The sequence below is a fragment of the Helianthus annuus genome, chromosome 10 (assembly GCF_002127325.2).
Source record: "Helianthus annuus cultivar XRQ/B chromosome 10, HanXRQr2.0-SUNRISE, whole genome shotgun sequence".
In the NCBI taxonomy this organism is placed as follows: domain Eukaryota; kingdom Viridiplantae; phylum Streptophyta; class Magnoliopsida; order Asterales; family Asteraceae; genus Helianthus; species Helianthus annuus.
In genome coordinates, this window is record NC_035442.2 from 37,569,020 (window position 1) to 37,587,210 (window position 18,191).

Here is an 18,191-nt window from a genome sequence, read left to right on the forward strand (position 1 = left end):
ACTTCTTCATCGTCTTCTTCTTCTTCTTCTTGAACCGGTTAACTATCGTCATCGTCATCAAGTTGTTGTTGTGGTTCGCGATATGAACGGGTGAATTGGTGGATGGGATTGTTATCTTCTAGTGAGTCGAGTGACATTTGATTAAACGGTTGGGTTTGAAATTGTTGAGGTTGAAATGGTGGAATACAAGGTTGGTTTTGATACGCTTGGTTTTGAAACGGCTGGGTTTGAAATGGTTGGGTTTGAAATTGTTGGGTTTGAAAGTGTTGGTTGGGAAACAGTTGGGTTTGAAATGGTGGGATTGGGTCGGTTTCGTCTTGCAAGCGAAATCTTGCCGGCTCGCCAAGATTAGCTCGAACCTTTGGCTATGTGGGTTTTTTCTTCGAACCCGAACCGCGTTTGCTTGAACCATTCATTTTGGGTTGAAAGATTATATTTTTTGTAGGTTGAAAGATTGTATTTTTGTAGGTTGAAAGATTGTATTTTTTTTAGTTTGATGATTGTGTGTGTGTGTGTATATATATATATATATAAATAGAAGGTATTTTTTATAAATCTCCTCTCCAAACGGTCAAATAACAACGGTCACATGATCCACAACGGTAACAAATTTTCAAAATTCAACGCGTGATGCTCGGCACGAGTGATAAAGTTCACACGTTTTGAAGATGGCCAGTGGCGGTGTATCACAGACCACCACGCGTGGATTTTGTTCCATAACGGGGCGCCGACCCCCCTAAAAGTATAAAACATTAACAACAAACATTTAAAAAATTAAAGTAACAGCTAACAAATCTTAAATCCTAACATATTCACATAAACTTACTAATACTATATCACATTAACACATTTACTGATTTACATTAACAACAAACAATAAATCAATTATTTATTCAAAGTTTTAAAATCAAACTATCAACATCAAGCATCAAGTAACAAAAGTTACAAAACACAGGACAGGGCCACAGCGAGCTAGGGACGAATCTAATCAACAATTTCATCATACAGCAGGGCGTTCAGGTTCAGCAACAGGGTCACAGGGACGATTCTGGTCTTTTGTTCAACTTTCATATCGCTGGCTTCTGTATTATGTTTCAGCGATCGACCTTTGGTTTCCTGTTTCAATTTTCGCCCATAATCACATCAAAATGGGCCTATTTCAATTGTAATTTTGGGTCTTGGGCTAACTTTATCCATTATATTTAGGGTTTCTTTAAATTTATTATTGTTAATTTGGGGCTTTTTTTCATTCGGGCTTAATTTTTTTACAAATTTTCGGGTTGTAAAATGTTTGGGCCTATAAAAAATTGGATTTTACTAAAATCAAGTATCCTATTCTTTGGTTAGGGGTATCCTCGTACTTTTTTAGGGGTATCCTTGGTATAAAACCGAATAAAATAACACTACGAATACGGGTTGAGCTATAGCCCGTGATATGGCTCCTTACACTATAGTTCTGCCCCTGCATGTGAGTCTGTGACCGAGTTTCACAAACTAAAAAACCGATTGAACATAGGGGCAGAATCGATAATTTATTCACCGGGGGTGACAAATTTTGATTTCCGTATAGCTAAAAACAGTTTTGTTTACCAGGAACCGTTACCAGACTCATGGGACTTCTTCCACAAGCTTGATACAGGTCAAGGATTTTTTTTTTTTTTTGACTTTAAATCTTGAGTAAATTACAAGTTTTGTCCTTTATCTTTACATCAAATTTCCGGCGCTGTCCTTTAGCCAAAAAGTTGACAGGCGGTGTCCTTTACGTTTCAAAATCTTGCAAGTTTTGTCCTTTAAGCCAAACCAGGTTAGAATTCTCAGTTAAAACACCCCATGTGCAAGGCACATGAGGGTAAAATGGTCATTCCCTCTTAAATCATTTAATTCCCCGTTTAATTCTTCATTTATATCGCACACCAACCACCAACACAAAATCATCTCTCTGCAGAGCATCAAATTAGGGTTTCTTCAACCTCCAAAGCATCGTTGATCATGGTTTTTTGCCATTGTGGAAGAGATGCAATAATACAGACGTCATGGACAAGCAAGAATCCTGGTCATCGTTTTTATGCTTGTCCAGTCCATGTAATATCACCCCTCTTCAAATTAGGGTTTTCTTCATCTTTCAATCGGTCATGGGTTTTTGCATTCTAGGGCTCAAATTGTGGTTTTATTGGATGGTACGATCAAGAAAGGTGTCAAAGGTGTGTCGATATCATACCTGGACTGCTTAGGGGTAAGAACAAGTTGGAAGTCGATGTGTAGAACCTGGGCCATTCAAACGTGTTACTTGAAGGCAAATTGAGAGAATCTGAAGCCAATTCAAGAAAATTGAAAATGTATTTGGTTATTAGTTGGGTTTGTTTTACTATATATGCGATGTTGTCTTAGTATGTATTAGTGTATTTGCAACTGATGTACTTTTGTTGAAAGTGGTAATGAAATGTCCTAGTTTTGCAACTGATGTACTTTTGTTTAAAGTGGTATAAATTGCTAATGAAATGTGCAACTTCAAAATGTCCGTAAATGCAAACGACTAAAACTTCCAATTGTCCGTAAATGCAAACGGCCAAACTTAAAGACACTACATAATATGCAGCCCAAACATTAAAACGACCAAACTTAAAGACACTACATAATAAGCAGCCAAAACATTAAAACTTCATAGATAACATACATAAAGTTGACTTACAAACCATACCATAAGATGTTTGGTCAAAAGACAAAATAAGCATTGTTCAAACTACATACTAAGCAGCCAACATCACAAATAAGCAATGTTCAAAATACATAATAGACTACGAAATAAGCAGCCAAATGGTCAATTTCCACCCTTCCCAGGCTTCCCAACTTTTGCACGTTTACCCGCTTTCCCAGCATTTGCGTTAGTACCCGCTTCAGCTTGACCTTTGCATGTCCTTGAATTATGTTCGGTGTTCTTACACTTTGTGCATGCAGCCTTAGTGTGCTTTTTGGACAGCCTACCAGATTGGGTCAACTCTTCAAGCTCAATTGCAGATCTTTTCCTCAACTTTTTTGGTCTTCCGACTTGTGTATGGTGCTTTGGAGGTACAATAGTTGTCGGAAGTTGAATCTTTACCCATAAAGTACGACCATTAATTGGGTTAACCTTGAATGAATACACCCATTTCCACCTATCCATGGTGTAAACTGGATGAACCCAACTCTCTAGAGCACCCACCCTTCCACCAGTAGCAGCCTTCTCCCATAATGCAGCCACAACATGTCTACATGGCATACCTGCATTTCCCACGACTTAATAATTATTCAAATGCAGCTAATGAATTGTCATCAACACTTAAAAAGTATGCTTATACCTGTTATTTCCCAGCCTCTGCAACTACAAGTCCTTGCAGCCAAGTTCACCACGCAAGCACTATTCGGTTTGCCACTGACCTGGTAGTGATCCCCTCCATTCCATTGAACATGGTAGTGAGTTGCATCCTGCTTGATCTTATCAAACATTTCAGTTGCTTTTGGTGTCAGCAGCCCTTCACTATTCTCTATCACGTTCAACACAGTCACAATCCTCCGCATAAGATACTCCCTTATGTACTCTAGTGCAGAAATGATGGGCTTGTCCCTGCCTTCCACAATCTTACCATTGTAAACTTCACACATGTTGTTAAGAAGTATGTCAGAAACAACCCTTCCTGTGATCAAATTGCAACCAATCAGTAAATGAAATAAAAACACAAATAATCACTGAATTATATACTTGAAAAGTGTGCCCTTGTCCAATGCAATGGTGGAATCTTAGACAACCACAGGTGGGCTTTCTTGTTGAAAGCCTTCAATTCATCCATAGCAAGTGTAAACTCTGGAATTGTAGTTGCAGCAGCACACTTCCACAACATATCCTTGTATAGATCACCTTTAAAGCTCACTTTCATATTCTCATCTATGTGCCTGAGACAGTATCTGTGCTCAGCACAAGGAAAGAGCCTTGTGATTGCAGGAAGTATTCCCTATTTAACACACAAACAGGCAATAATATATTAACATACACGATGAACAGATCTGAGCAGATAGTATAAGTAGACAGATAAAGCAAAGGAAAGTGTACCTTTTGCCTACCACTTATGAAAGTGAAATTGGAATTGCTCCCTATATCAAGATCTGCACCCAACAGCTCTAAAAACCACATCCAGGAGTCCTTGTTTTCAGATTCAACAATTGCATAAGCAACAGGGTAGATACCATTGTTGCAGTCAACACCTACAGCAGTTAAGATCTGACCTGGGAATGGTCCTTTCATAAATGCCCCATCAAGTCCCAAGAAATCCCTACCTAATGCTTTAAAGCCCTGTTTCAAAGCAGCCAAACAAACATATATTCTTCTAAACTGTCTTATGTTATTCCCTGGATCTGGACCAGCTTCTACTTCAATTTTTACAATAGTACCTGGATTTTGTTGGATTAATTCATTAGCATACTCTCTCAACAGTGCATACTGCTCAACATAGTCCCCTTCTACATGTTTCTTGGCTAATTTCTTAGCCCTGTATGTCTTCATCCTGGAAATCCCAATAGCAAACTGCCTTTGAAATTGCTCCTGAACTGCCTTAACTGGTATATCTGGGTTCTCATCAATTTGTTCTAACATTTGTTGTGACAGAAATTTTAAAGTACTAGCATAATGCTTCCGGGTTTGAAGGCATGTGTGTTGAGTGATTAGGGTTTTGACCAACCAACTCTCAACCCCTTTTTCTTTTGATATTAATATTACCCATGGACATTGAAACTGTTGAGGGTTTGTCCTTTTTCCCCTACCACCAACATTTATGGCAACTTTTTGCTCTGAAGTCCCTGACTCTTTATTTTTTTCAACAACAGCCCCTTTCTGTTTCTTTTTGTTACCTTTCCCACCCTTGTCTTTATTTTTTTCAACAGCAGCCACTTTTTCTTTACCTTTTCCTTTTGGTTGACTTTGAATATGCACCCCATTATCATCTACTTCAAAGTCTAGCTTAGGACCTTGACATACAGCCCTTACCCTACTATGATCATCCTTGATGATTTTTATAATTCTTCTAGTCTCCACTGCATGTTTTCTTATTAGGTTTTTGGCTTCTTGTTTGTTTCCAAAGACCCGACCAACATAAAAATTTGCCCTGTTTTCATTAGACCTTCTTACCTGGTGTAACAAGTGTTTCCTAGTACTTGTCTGGTTCTCATCAGATTCAGACCCATTGTCAAACTTCTCATTATCTAAAACATCTCCATCCATGTCTTCTTCAACATTCATTTGGTTTTCATTGACCCTGTCCTCTACATCTGCATCAACATTCATCCTATAGTCACTCATGTCTACCTCATGGTCAGTTATATTGTTCTCTGCATCAAATATATAATCACTGTCACTAGTATCCTCATTATCACTTTCATCTCCTATCCTCACACTCACTATCATTATCAATCCTATACTCACTATAATCATCAACACCTTCAATGTCATCACATATTGTCACTTCAGTCTCAACCCAAGCTTGATTTGTAGCCAAATTGTTACCTTGTACAGCCCCACTAGATTGCCCCACATCCTTATCACCTACATCCCCTAACACACCATCCTTATCACCCAACACAGCCCCACTTGATTGCACAAACCCACTGTATTGCCTAGCATTTGCATTTAGGTTAAAAGGAACAACAACATGTGGTCCAGGTTCATCAATCTCTTCAATGGTGATAGCAGGTTTGGTAGGTTTAATAGGTGAGGAAAACAGTTCCTTCATGTTTTTAAACCATGTGTGGTATATACATTGATCACCTTGTGTTGTTCAACATACTTAGCCAAGTTTAGGCAGTTTTGATCACTGCGTAGGTGTTCAAGGCCATCATCTAGGTTTTTTTCAGGATTTAAAAACTGGTAATACATTGGGTTTGTGCTATTATACCCCAACTGATCCAACATCAGATCAACTTCATGAACAGAGAACTTATCCATGTCTATTAAGTCCACAAAATCAATCCTCCCTCCACATATGTTCTTCCAGGACATGTTGTTAGCCTACCACCATGATGAAAACATATGCTGAAGAAATTAGGAAACCCAGCTGCAAAATTTCAACCACCGTTGTCGTTAATCAACTGTTGATCATCATCAACATCCAAAAATTTCAAAAAAACAAAACTAGGGTTACAAAATCAAAACTTTTAACTTACCGTAAAGTTCAACGACCTGTTCATTGTCAAGACTGTTACGAACATACCATCCATCATCGTCTTGAGACATTGCTTCTGCTGATCGCCTTTGATTTGTGCTAAAAACCCTAACTGTGAAAGAAGAGGGACAGCGAGTGTGTTTATGAGATGATTTGAGGGGTTGGTATGGGATATAAAGAAGGGAATTGAAAGGGGTGAGAGAGATTGACCATTTTACCCTCATGTGCCTTGCACATGGGGTATTTTAACTGAGAATTCTAACCTGGTTTGGCTTAAAGGACAAAACTTGCAAGACTTTGAAACGTAAAGAACACCGCCTGTCAACTTTTTGGCTAAAGGACAGCGCCTGAAATTTGATGTAAAGATAAAGGACAAAACTTGTAATTTACTCTTAAATTTTTGATGGTGGTTGCGTTAATAAATAATCTTGGTTTATTTAGTTTTAGGCTTATTTTAATTTTGGCTGACAAAAATATTTGAAACTGTGTCTGCTGATTTAGTTGATGTGATCAAGCATTTTAACCATAAAATTTTGTTTAATAACAAAATTAAACTATCCATAAGTGTTATGATGAACCATTATTGATTCTTTGTCACATCACTGAAATAATACTTGCCGAAGGCCTTGATTCCATCCTTGATCAAATGAATTTCCCTCCAAAATGGAGGAAGTGGGTTATGGATACCCTCTGAACGGCCCGTGCCTCGATCCTGGTAAACGGTTCCCTTATACATGAATTTGTTTATCACCGAGGACTCCGGCAAGGAGACCCTCTTTCCCCGTTCCTTTTTGTCGTCGCCAAGGAGGCTTTTATGGCCGTTATGAAAAAGGCAATAGAGGTTTTGTATCATGGGATCTCTTGTACGAGAGATGGCCCTCTTCTTTCTCACTTCCTTTTATGCATATGATGTGGTCTTTTTTAGTGAATGGACTCATCTCAACGCTAAAAATTTATGCCGGTTGCTTAGATACTTTTACTTAGCGTTGGGTTTGAAGGTGAACTTGGTGAAGTGTAGTCTTTTTGGGGATGGGGGTGATTATGATTTGGGTGAAATGACGTCTATTATCCATTGTAGAGTTGGCTCCTTTCCGTTCAACTATTTGGGCCTACTAGTTGGGGCAAATAGGAGTTGGAAGCCTATTGTTAATAATTTCAAGAGTCGGTTGGCCATTTGGAAGGCCAAACAACTCTCGTTTGGCGGCAAAATTACCCTAATAAAGTCGATTCTAAATTCGTTGCCCACATACTTCTTTTCCTTGTATAAAGCTCCCGTACAAGTTATTGAAGACCCTGAAAGGTTGAAGGGGTCCTTTTTGAGGTGGATCGAAAGATGTCTAAAAAGTGAAATGGGTCATGTGGGAGAAGATCATTGCTCCTATGGAATCTGGGGGTTTGGGTTTTGGTTCGCTTCGAGACACAAATTTGGCGTTGCTCTCCAAGTGGTGGTGGAGATTTAAAGTTGAGTATAACGGTTTATGAAGAAAGGATGTTATCCATCATACGGCTTGGGCTTGGAATTTTATCCCTGTAAAGATTTCTAGCGCAAGCCCGTGGAAGCACATTCACAATATTCACCTAGAATTTGTTAAAGTGGGGGTGGACTTGAAGAGAGTGATTAAAGGTGTTATTGGGAGTGACTCTTCTATCCTTTTTTGGCCTGATTACTGGATTGGGGCAGCCCCTCTTTGAACATTGTTTCCTTCTATTCTCCCTTGAAAAGAACCGCACATGCACGGTCGAGTTCCGGGTTTTGAGTGGTAAATGATGTTCCAGTTCTGAACTGGAATTGGAAGTGTCCTCCGGACCTCCAGGAGGAGCTGAGACTATAGAGTTGCATCAGTTACTTCTGTTGCTCTAGTCAGTCTTGAAGGTTAGTAGGGGTAGCACGGGCTACCCCTCAACCCCGTCTCCGTAATGTAAAAATACCCCTTAACTCCATTTCCGTCGTGTAAAAATACCTCTCAACTCCGTTTCCGTTATATAAATGAAGAATTTGGTGATCAGGAGCTGATTATTATTTCATTGATTGAAAAACAAAAGAAAAAGGCATACGTATATAGCCTTAGTCCAAGAGAAAAGCAAGAAAAGTAACAAACTAACAATCTGATCCTACAAATATGTGATAAACAAATAGATAAACATCAGCTTATTTTGATCAATGTCCAACACTCCCCCTCAAGCTAGAGCATGTAAGTCTTTCATGCCCAGCTTGACAAGTAGCTCTTGAAGTTTCTTGGTTCCAAGTGGTTTGGTAAGAAGGTCTGCTATCTGAAGTTTTGTTTCGATGTACCTCGGCTCTATCTCTTTTGATTCAACTCGTTCCCGAACAAAATAACAATCCATTTCCACGTGTTTCGTTCTCTCGTGGAAAACTGGATTGTTAGCGATGTGCCTTGCTGCTTCATTATCACAAAACAAGACTGTTCCACCACGCTGAGTTTTATCGAGTTCGGTCAACAACCGCCGAACCCACAAAATTTCGCTAACAGTTGTTGCCATGGCTCTATATTCCGCTTCTGCCGAGGAACGGGAAACAACCGATTGTTTCTTTGACTTCCACGATATAGGAGCTCCACCTAGCAATAGAAGATAACCGGTTCTTGAACGTCTCGACAAAGGACAACCTAGCCAGTCCGCATCACAGTAGGAAACAAGTCGTTTTCCACCTTCTTTTGATAAAAGGATCCCTTGACCAGGAGTCGCTTTGAAGTACCTTAACACTCTAGTGGCTGCATCCATGTGAGCTTGACGAGGATCCGAAACAAATTGACTTAATATATTTACTGAATAAGTGATATCCGGCCGAGTAGCTTGCAAATAAAGTAGTCTTCCAACTAAACGCTTGTATTTATTTGCATCAACCCTCTGTTCTTCCTCCCCCTTACCAAGCTTCAAAGTAGATTCCATAGGAAAAGGACTCGGCTTGCATCCAAGAAGCCCACTATCTTGCAAAATATCTAGTGTATATTTCCTTTGACTCAACACTAGACCTTCCTTTGTCCGAGCAACTTTGATACCCAAAAAATACTTTAGAGACCCAAGATCCTTAATGCTGAAGAGATCATGGAGACGCGATTTGGTTTGTTGAATGATTTCCATGTGATTTCCAACGATAAGCACATCATCGACATAGATCAAGGCTGCAACAAATATTGTTTTGTGCTTATATAAGAACAAGGAATGATCGGCTTTTGACTGGATAAAACCCACATCCAAAAGAACAGTAGTAAATTTATAATACCAATTGCGTGAAGCTTGTTTAAGTCCATAGATAGACTTTTTTAACCGATATACCCTGGTTTCATTTTCTTTTGAAAATCCTTGAGGAATCTTCATGTAAACTTCCTCTTCCAAGTCCCCGTGTAAAAACACATTGTTCACATCCAATTGATGGATAATCTAATCTCGTTTCATGGCTAAGGCGAGAAGAGTTCTCATAGTGACCAACTTTGCAACTGGTGCAAATGTTTCATGATAATCCACCCCCTCCATTTGAGTGAAACCTTTAGCGACCAGTCTCGCCTTGAATCTTTCAACACTTCCATCAGGTTTATACTTGATTTTATAAACCCACTTCGAATCAATAGCTTTCTTCCCGGGAGTCAACGATTCAAGAGACCACGTTTCATTTTGTTCAAGAGCCTTGATCTCCTTTTTCATGGCCTCCCTCCATCGCTCATCCTGTGAAGCTTGGTAAAATGTTTTCGGCTTATCATGATTGGTGATGACCGCAAGAAATATTTTGTGAGCAACAGAAAAATTATCATAAGAAACATAATGGGCAATGGGATGTACCATGGACGATGCTTTATCGGAAGGCGGGTGTGCGTGGTCGATCGAAGGAGGAGGCTTCACGTGATAATCTCGTAGTCGTGATGGCTGCATTCGAGTTCGTCGCTGTCGTTGATGAACTTCAGCGGTACCGATTTCATTCTGGACATTTGTGTTGCATGGGCTACTGATGTGTGCGAAGTGTAATATAATTTTAGATGTATATTTAAGCCTTTTTTACACTTTTAGCCAAGTTTTAAATTTATAAAACACGATATTTACTAACACTAAACACACATATGGGCAAGTGCACCCATCGTGGACGTAGTATAGTGTTGGTAAGATACCGAGGTCGTCCAAGGACACAAGAGCTTTTAGTACCGGTTTATCCTCAACGTCTAATCAAATCAAAAAGTTAGAAAAGGTTTTTTAAACTAAGAAAATAAAAACTAACTAAATGCTGAAAAATAAAATAAAAATAAAAAACAGATAGACAAGATGAATCACTTGGATCCGACTCGTGTATTAGTATAACCTTTGATTATTTTCGCACTTTTGCACTTGTTTAAGAGATTATCTTAGTTATTGTAGTAGGCCCCTCTTTTGAAGGCGACGTTACCCTCAACCCAGTAGTTTGAGTCAGCAAGGATACAATCCTAAAGGGTCGGATTATTGAAAGATAATGAATTAACTTATTAATGCAAATTATGGTAGGCCCCGCTTTTGGCGGTGACGTTACCCTCGACTAAGTAGTCTGAGTCAGCAGGGATACAGTCCTAAATAGCCGGGTTATAGTATTAATAGTAGTTAACTTATGAGGGGGTCAAAGAGTTCGGATCCCCGCCATCCAATACCTATGGGCATTGAAGGAGATCCTACTAAATTTGACCCAGGTCCCTTGCAGGACCTCTAAACGCTGAACAAGGGCAAGACCCTTACCAAACCGTTCCCTTAACCCCCGACCAGGTAGCCAACATACCTCCATATAGACCGTGGAGATATGAATGGTGAAAATCTTTTATTTTATATAGACAGTAAAATAATGCCAAGACACCACGGACAAACGATAAGGAAAGATCACCTTCAACATAAGTAACTAGTTATTAAAGTCATTAATACAAAACCAAATAAAAAGTGCAAAAGATTAAAAATAAAAAATATTATACTAAACACTTGTCTTCACCAAGTGTTGTAAGAGACTTAGGCAAACATGACCTTGATTGTCAAGAACTCTTACGATCAATCTTGGATCCCAAGACGACTCACACACTCTATGATGGACAATGGATGATGGTGGTGGATGATGGTGTTATGGTGGTGGTGGGTGGTGGATGAAGTGTGAGAGAGGTGGTGTGCCAAGGGATGAGTTGAAATGAAGCCAAGCACTCCTATTTATAGGCTGAACAGAAGGCTGGGCACGGCCCCGTGTCCGCTGGACACGCCCCCGTGCCCGTCTGACACTATCTCTCTTCATTAATTGTAATTCGCAATTACAATTAATGCGCCTGCTGTACTTTCGCCACGCCCCCGTGCTCACTGGACACGGCCCCGTGGTGGGCAATAGAAGCTTCTATAGGTTTGTCTTTTTTGCTGCTTCTTGGGCACGGCCCCGTGCTGGCTGAGCACGGGGCGTGTTCAGTCTTCTGACTTCTCTTTTCTGCTTGGGAGGATGCCGTTGAGGGGTCGGGCAATCCACTTTTGTTCCTTTTCTTGTATTTGTGTTAGATTTAGCTGTCTTTTTGCTTCTTTTGTGAATTTGAGCTCATTTCATCCTGAAAATACAAAAGGAAGACAAAAACACTCTTTTTCCAACATTAGTACTTAAAAAGGGTTAGTTTTATGCCTCAATTGATGTAATTTATATGTTGCATTTTACACACATCAAATACCCCCACACTTGAACTTTTGCTTGTCCTCAAGCAAAACTCTTTAATATGTGGCTTACACTCCCAAATGGAATGGGTAGAAGAGAAGCTTTTTTGGCTTGTCATAGAGTGTCGGGAATCCAAGATCTTTTTGGTTTTATTTTTATTTATTTACAATCTTATTCGTTATGATTTATTTAGAACGTTTCATAAGAGAAATTACTTATTTGGGCATAGCATGCCTTTTTAAAATTTCATTTATATACAAGTTCACATACCTCACGGGGAATCACTCAACACTCGGCCGAAGGTGTATTTTTAGTGAATCACTCGAGAGCGGCATGGAACTTATTCCTACCATAAGCTTGCCAAGCAATCAATCCTCCTCCTTTTTAACTTTATACCTTTGTAAATATCAAGAGGGCTTTTTGGGTGAAGGGTTAGGCTTGGGCTAAAGGTGGGTGGTTGGGTTAGTGGTTAGTAAAAGGGCGAAAAGCGTAAAAAGCGTCGGTTTTCGTGAAACACTTTGTTTTATTGACTTTTTATTTTGAAATATTTCTCCAAACAAGCTTTTTGTTTTAATAGCTTTGTTTGTTTATTTCAAACTTCATCATTTTTTTTTGGAAACACGAACAACCGAGCTTGTTACTAAAATAAAGGGTAAAAATAAAAAGGGTTTTTGGTGGGTGAAAAGGTTTTAGGGTAAAGAAATGAAAGGTTTAGGCTCAAAGGGGTTAACTAGGGGGATTTTGGGTAGGTGGTAAAAAAATTGAAAAATAATGGTGTAGAAAGAAAAATGGTTAGTCCTAATGCCTCCATCATTTACTTACTTGGGTTTAAGTTGGTAAGGACCGGGAATGAATCGTCGTGGCAAGTTCTAGAGTCGTAAGAACCAAGCGGCTATTCACACAAGAAATGAAAAATGAGCATTTAGTCTAAAGATGTAAATTTGTATGCTCAATAAAGGTTCAAAACGCACTTTTGTGGGAAAGGGGTTTTTATGTGATCAAGTATATATAATCGAATTTTAACCAAGCTTGTCATGCCGTTTCATAATTTTCTTATGTTGGTTCTTGTTATCACGACGCTATCGGTTGTAAATTTGTAAAAATATAACCTTTTTAATCCTAGGATTCCAAACTTAAACTTTAGACAAGTAAAAAAAATGAATTTTTTTTTGAAAAAATTTGGGGTGTTTAGCAGTTCCAATAGAGTTTTGTGTAAGGCTTGTTATTAGAACTTGCAAAATTTCAAGGTTTTAGCTTCCCCCCACACTTAAATTACACGTTGTCCTCAATGTGTCCCAAACATAAATTTTTAGGTTGATTGGATGTGTAATGTGGTGTTAAAAAGCAAAGATTTATGTTACTGGCAGTCTGGACACGGCCCCATGTTCAGGTGCCAGTAACAAAAATTAAAGAAATGAGACAGAAGCCTAGACACGGGGGCATGTCTGGTGAACACGGCCCGTGTCCAGTTACCTGAACTGGGCAATTTTCTGCAGGGGGTTCAGCACGGGGCCGTGTTGGTTGGACACGGCCCGTGTTGAGCCTTCTGTAATGGAGAAATTCATGTCGGGTTGCCTTGTTCTTGTGCATGGGGCCATTTTTCTCGTTCCCCTTTTCATCCTTTACCACCATGAGTGTGTTTTATTCATTATGAACCATCAAACTTTGAAAAAACATCATTTCATTGCAACCATAGAGAGACCGTACATTAAACTAAATGTGAAAACAAGGAAATACTAAACCATGGAGTTCTAGCCTATACTTTATTTTAATTAGCAAAATTTCCAAGAAGCTACTAATCTTGGTTAGACAATGCCTTTTTAAAACTCCATCTTCCGGGTGTGGCTTTACTCATATGTCGGCGAGCCACTCCTCCACCTCCCTTGGAAGGAGAAAAGTAGGCTCATTGGCATTAGTTTGAAGAGTTTCGATTTCCACCGGGATCTCTTGTTGGTGCTCCACAGGAGGTTCCGCCGGAAAATCTTCCCACCCAGTAGGGTTGTTAATCCCGAGTGCCAGGTTCCAATCCTGTTGTGGAAGGACTGGTTCCATCGGGGGTGCTACAAGAATATTTAACCTCTGGTGCAAGAGGTTAATTTCTTGGAAGCTGCTTTCAAGTCCCACCGTAAGATCATTAATACGGTCGATTAGGACCTCCTCTACTGACGTCATTCCGTCGAGAGCCTCCCTTAATGCTATCACATAGTGCACAAGCGTCGCTTCAACGGAGGGCCTCCTTCCTCTTCGGCTGTTTGATGAATGCAAGGAAGATGTTTCGCCGCCTTCACTTGACATTTTAAAAAAAATAAATTGAAAAATAGTTTATATGATGAAACAGTGTCTGGACACGGCCCCGTGCTCATTGAGCACGGCCCCGTGTTCATCTTTCTGCAGAATTTTGAAGCAAGGAAACTTGAAATTTTAAGTTATTTTCTGAACTTGTGAGGTCCTTTTAAACATTAATAACTTAAAACAATGTTACCTAACATATTTTTACCAAGATTCCTTGAACAAAACTCATTAATCCCTACTACGAAGTTTGAAGAATTCAAACTTTTGATGGTAGTTCTTGGAGAAAGATGGAGAAGAGGGAAATGGCTAGAAGAGGAAAGGACAAGATGGGTTGTTGGAACCTTCTTTTAGACTTACCTAGGATAGTTGAGAGAAGATTCCTTCAAATCTCTGTCCCAAGTTGGTCCAAATGTGCAGAATTCTTGGCTGCATTTATAGAAAACGACAGCATCCTGGACACGGCCCCGTGTTCGTTGGACACGGCCCCGTGTGCAGGTGGAGTTCTGACACAGTTTGTCCGTATTCTGACGTGCTGATCAGAAGGGAATCTTTTGGTGGACAAGGGGGCGTGTTGGCTGGACACGGACCCGTGTCGAGGGACTATTTTATGAAGTTGTCTAGTTTTTTCAAGGAACTTACCAGTATCGGGTGGCTCTTGATTGGTTGGAACAACCCCAAAGTGCCTAAGATACCTTAATTGTCCTAGACTAAGGCGAGAACGCAAGAGGTTGTCGGTGAGGGTAATTCCTATTTTCATTCTAGGTGGACAAGTCCAACCCATTCCCGGGCTCTCGTTAAAGAAGGTGTATGCCGAATCGCTCAGGTCTATGTATGCACCGAACGAAGTCGATGGAGAGTCCTTCACGGCACAATCGGCACAGGGACGATTATCGTCCAGGTCTTCGCTAGGTATGAAGGTATTTTTGGGAGCAACGAGGTTGTCGGAATGTGGTTCCAATATTTCTTCATGGTCATCATCTTGGGGCGGATCAATAAAATCCTTCCTAAGTTCTTTTGACCAATTTAGAATTAGCTCTTCTAGTTGAAATAACTCGTCAAGGAGCATTTCCCCTAGAATATCTGGTTGGGCGCATTCGAGGGAGAGATAGTGCTTCTTTTACTTTCGCCCCTCTTAAGGTTATAAGGAATTGGTTGGTCTATGTAGTGGGGCCTATAATTTAGAAAGTAGCATTTTAATTCTTCATGTTCGCCTCCACATAATTGACACCACGTACCATGAGAGTGCCGAAAGTAAAAAGAATTACTATCACTCATGTTTATGTCAGAGATTACCAACCGCCGGGATCTAACGGTTCTGTTTTCAGTAAGTGACTCTTGGGCACGGGGGCGTGTTGATTGGGCACGGCCCCGTGTTCAGCTTACTGTCTGACTTAAAACAGGATTGCCAGTTCCAATGATTGAGCATGGGGGCGTGTTCAGCGGGCACGACCCGTGCTGAGCTCTGCAGAAGCTGAAAAACTAAGAAAATCCTAAAAATTTAAAAAGAAAAATAAAAATATGATTAGGCCGTTGATTCCTAACTTTCTTAAAATCCTTGTGTCCCCGGCAACGGCGCCAAAAACTTTTTGTGTGCGAAGTGTAATATAATTTTAGATGTATATTTAAGCCCTTTTTACACTTTTAGCCAAATTTTAAATTTATAAAACACGATATTTACTAACACTAAACACACATATGGGCAAGTGCACCCATCGTGGACGTAGTATAGTGTTGGTAAGTGTTAGGGCTGGATTTTTATTATAGGTGATCCTTACACGTGATCCTAACCAGTGATCCTTGTTTCTTTGGCAGACAGTGATCCTCAGCAGGACTTCAGGATCAGGATCATGGGACATTATAGTGATCCTCATACTAACGGCCACTTCCGCTCAATACAATATTGTTTTGCAGGAACATCTAGCAGGATACGCTCTAGGCATCATGATCAAAGGGACGCGTCTTCACAATTATGGCAAGAGCTTAATTGAAGATAGACGTTGCACAGGATATGGAAACTTGGCTTGATTTATGGGCGGCTATTTAGGCTAGATTGTATCTCATTTCTAAAGGGGTAATGAGCTGAATATTAGTTTAGCTACCTAAAATAGGTCACCTACACACATATAAATACCACTCTTCCTCATTCGGAAGGACAGACACAACATACAACGCCACTCTCACACACTTAGACACTCGAAACAATAGTGATCCTTGTACTCAGCTCATTATCATCCGAAGTTGTAATCATATTTTTCTTATATTGAAGTTGGTGATCGGTAGTTGCCATCACCCGAGGTTTTTTGTGCCAGAGATCATACATTGATCAAGGGCTTTTTCCTCGTATAAATCATTGTGTCTTTGCATCTTTTATCACAGAAGTGATCCTTTACTTTCATAATTAACCAAGCATCATACCCCGTTTACATAAAGTTTGGTTACATTATCCTTGTGTGATTTTTGACCAAAACAGTTTGGCGCCCACCGTGGGGCAATTGGTGCTTCATTCATAAGAAAATCTTTTGTTCGAAATCATTTCAAAGAGTTACATGGCTTCATCATTGAAGAACACGTCCACGGCGATGTCTGCAGTCACCTCATCACAGATCACTTTGCCTCTTCCACCGGCAGGATCTCAGAAAAATACTGAGAAGAGATCAACTCCCACTTTCTCTAAACCTCTATCTTCTTCTGCTATGAATTCTTCTATTCCCAGTACTAGTGATGTATTTGCTTTAATTTTGCAGATGAAGGATCGTATGCAGCGGCAGGATGAAACTAACGAGAGGATTCTCAGGGAAATTGGAGATCTCAAAAGACAAAAGAAAGCGGCAGAGGATCATTCTCCACTGATGCCCAAATCCTTGAGCTTTGATACTCCAATGATCACTTCCCAGCCATCAGGGATCCCGGACGTGCAAATCATAGGGGAGTCAAGAGGATCACATCTCAACTCGGCAGCAATGACTCAGACATCAGGCTCACATTTTCAGCCAGTAGGATCCTATCCTCAGTATATGGGATCGTTCATGGATTCAGGAGCCTATCCGGGAACACAGCAACTTCAAGGATCCTATTTTGTCCCAGGACCATCCCAGGTTCAAGGATCCTCCTTTGTTCCAGGATCACTCCAGGTTCAAGGATCCTCCTTTGTTCCAGAAACGTCTCAGATACCAGGATCCTTCTCAATGCCAGGATCCCTAAGAAGTCTGCAAACAGGAAATCCGGATGTCCATCAAGGGGACTTCATTCCGATGCAGACCATAGCCTCCACTGGTCCCTCCATTGTCCCTGAATCCCAGCAATTTGGATTCACAACCACTGTTCCTAATTTGAACCCAATGGGAGGTAACACTTTAAATAATTATCTTACCACTAACCATGGATTCATGCAGGATACAGGTGTCAATCATGCTATGGCCAGGGAATTGCAGAAGCTAAAAGATATGATCTCAAGTGTCCCAGGGGTAGTCAAGCCTATCCCAGAGATTGCAGATGGAAGCCACAAGGTATCTCGCTTTGCACCACCAATTTGTGATGCAGAGGTACCCAAAAGGTTCCATATCCCTACTATGAAGCTGTATGATGGTACAACGGATCCAGAGGAGCACATAGCACAATACAGGGAGAGGATGGAGATCAATCCTATCCCAGAAAAGTTGAAGGAAGCATGCCTATGTAAAGGATTTGGATCCACTCTTACTGGATCAGCTCTTAAATGGCTGCTAAGTCTTCCCCCTTACTCTATTACTTCATTTGCCAATTTAGTTAATTTATTCAATAACCAATTCTTTTGTAGCAGAAAATTTGAAAAATTAACTAGTGATTTGTACAGGATAACTCAAAATCATAATGAATCATTAAGGGATTATATAACTAAATTTAGTAAAGAATCCTTGGACATTCCCAACTTGGATAAGGCTACGGCTGTTGAAGCCTTCAAAATGGGACTGCTTAAGGATTCATTATTCTATGATGATCTTGTTATGACACCATGCAGGAATCTAGATGAAGTAAGAACTCGAGCACTCAGGTTCATCCGGCTAGAGGATGACAAGAGGATCCAGGAG

The 18,191-nt window shown here is 40.2% G+C and overlaps 2 protein-coding genes across 2 annotated transcripts; one reads left to right on the forward strand and one right to left on the reverse strand.

Annotated features, from left to right (window-relative positions):
* Positions 1-2,695: 2,695 nt before the first annotated feature.
* On the reverse strand, positions 2,696-4,707 carry LOC110881320. Its single transcript, XM_022129612.2, has 4 exons — positions 4,085-4,707; positions 3,737-3,986; positions 3,336-3,671; positions 2,696-3,258 (listed from the first exon to the last, which is right to left on the reverse strand). Exons 1-4 carry the CDS (start codon positions 4,622-4,624, stop codon positions 2,819-2,821), a joined length of 1,566 nt encoding a protein of 521 aa, XP_021985304.1. The 5' UTR covers positions 4,625-4,707; the 3' UTR covers positions 2,696-2,818.
* A 2,350-nt stretch (positions 4,708-7,057) lies between these two features.
* On the forward strand, positions 7,058-7,645 carry LOC110881144. The gene has a single exon (XM_022129502.1). The coding sequence runs from the start codon at positions 7,058-7,060 to the stop codon at positions 7,643-7,645; it is 588 nt and encodes a 195-aa protein (XP_021985194.1).
* Positions 7,646-18,191: the final 10,546 nt, after the last annotated feature.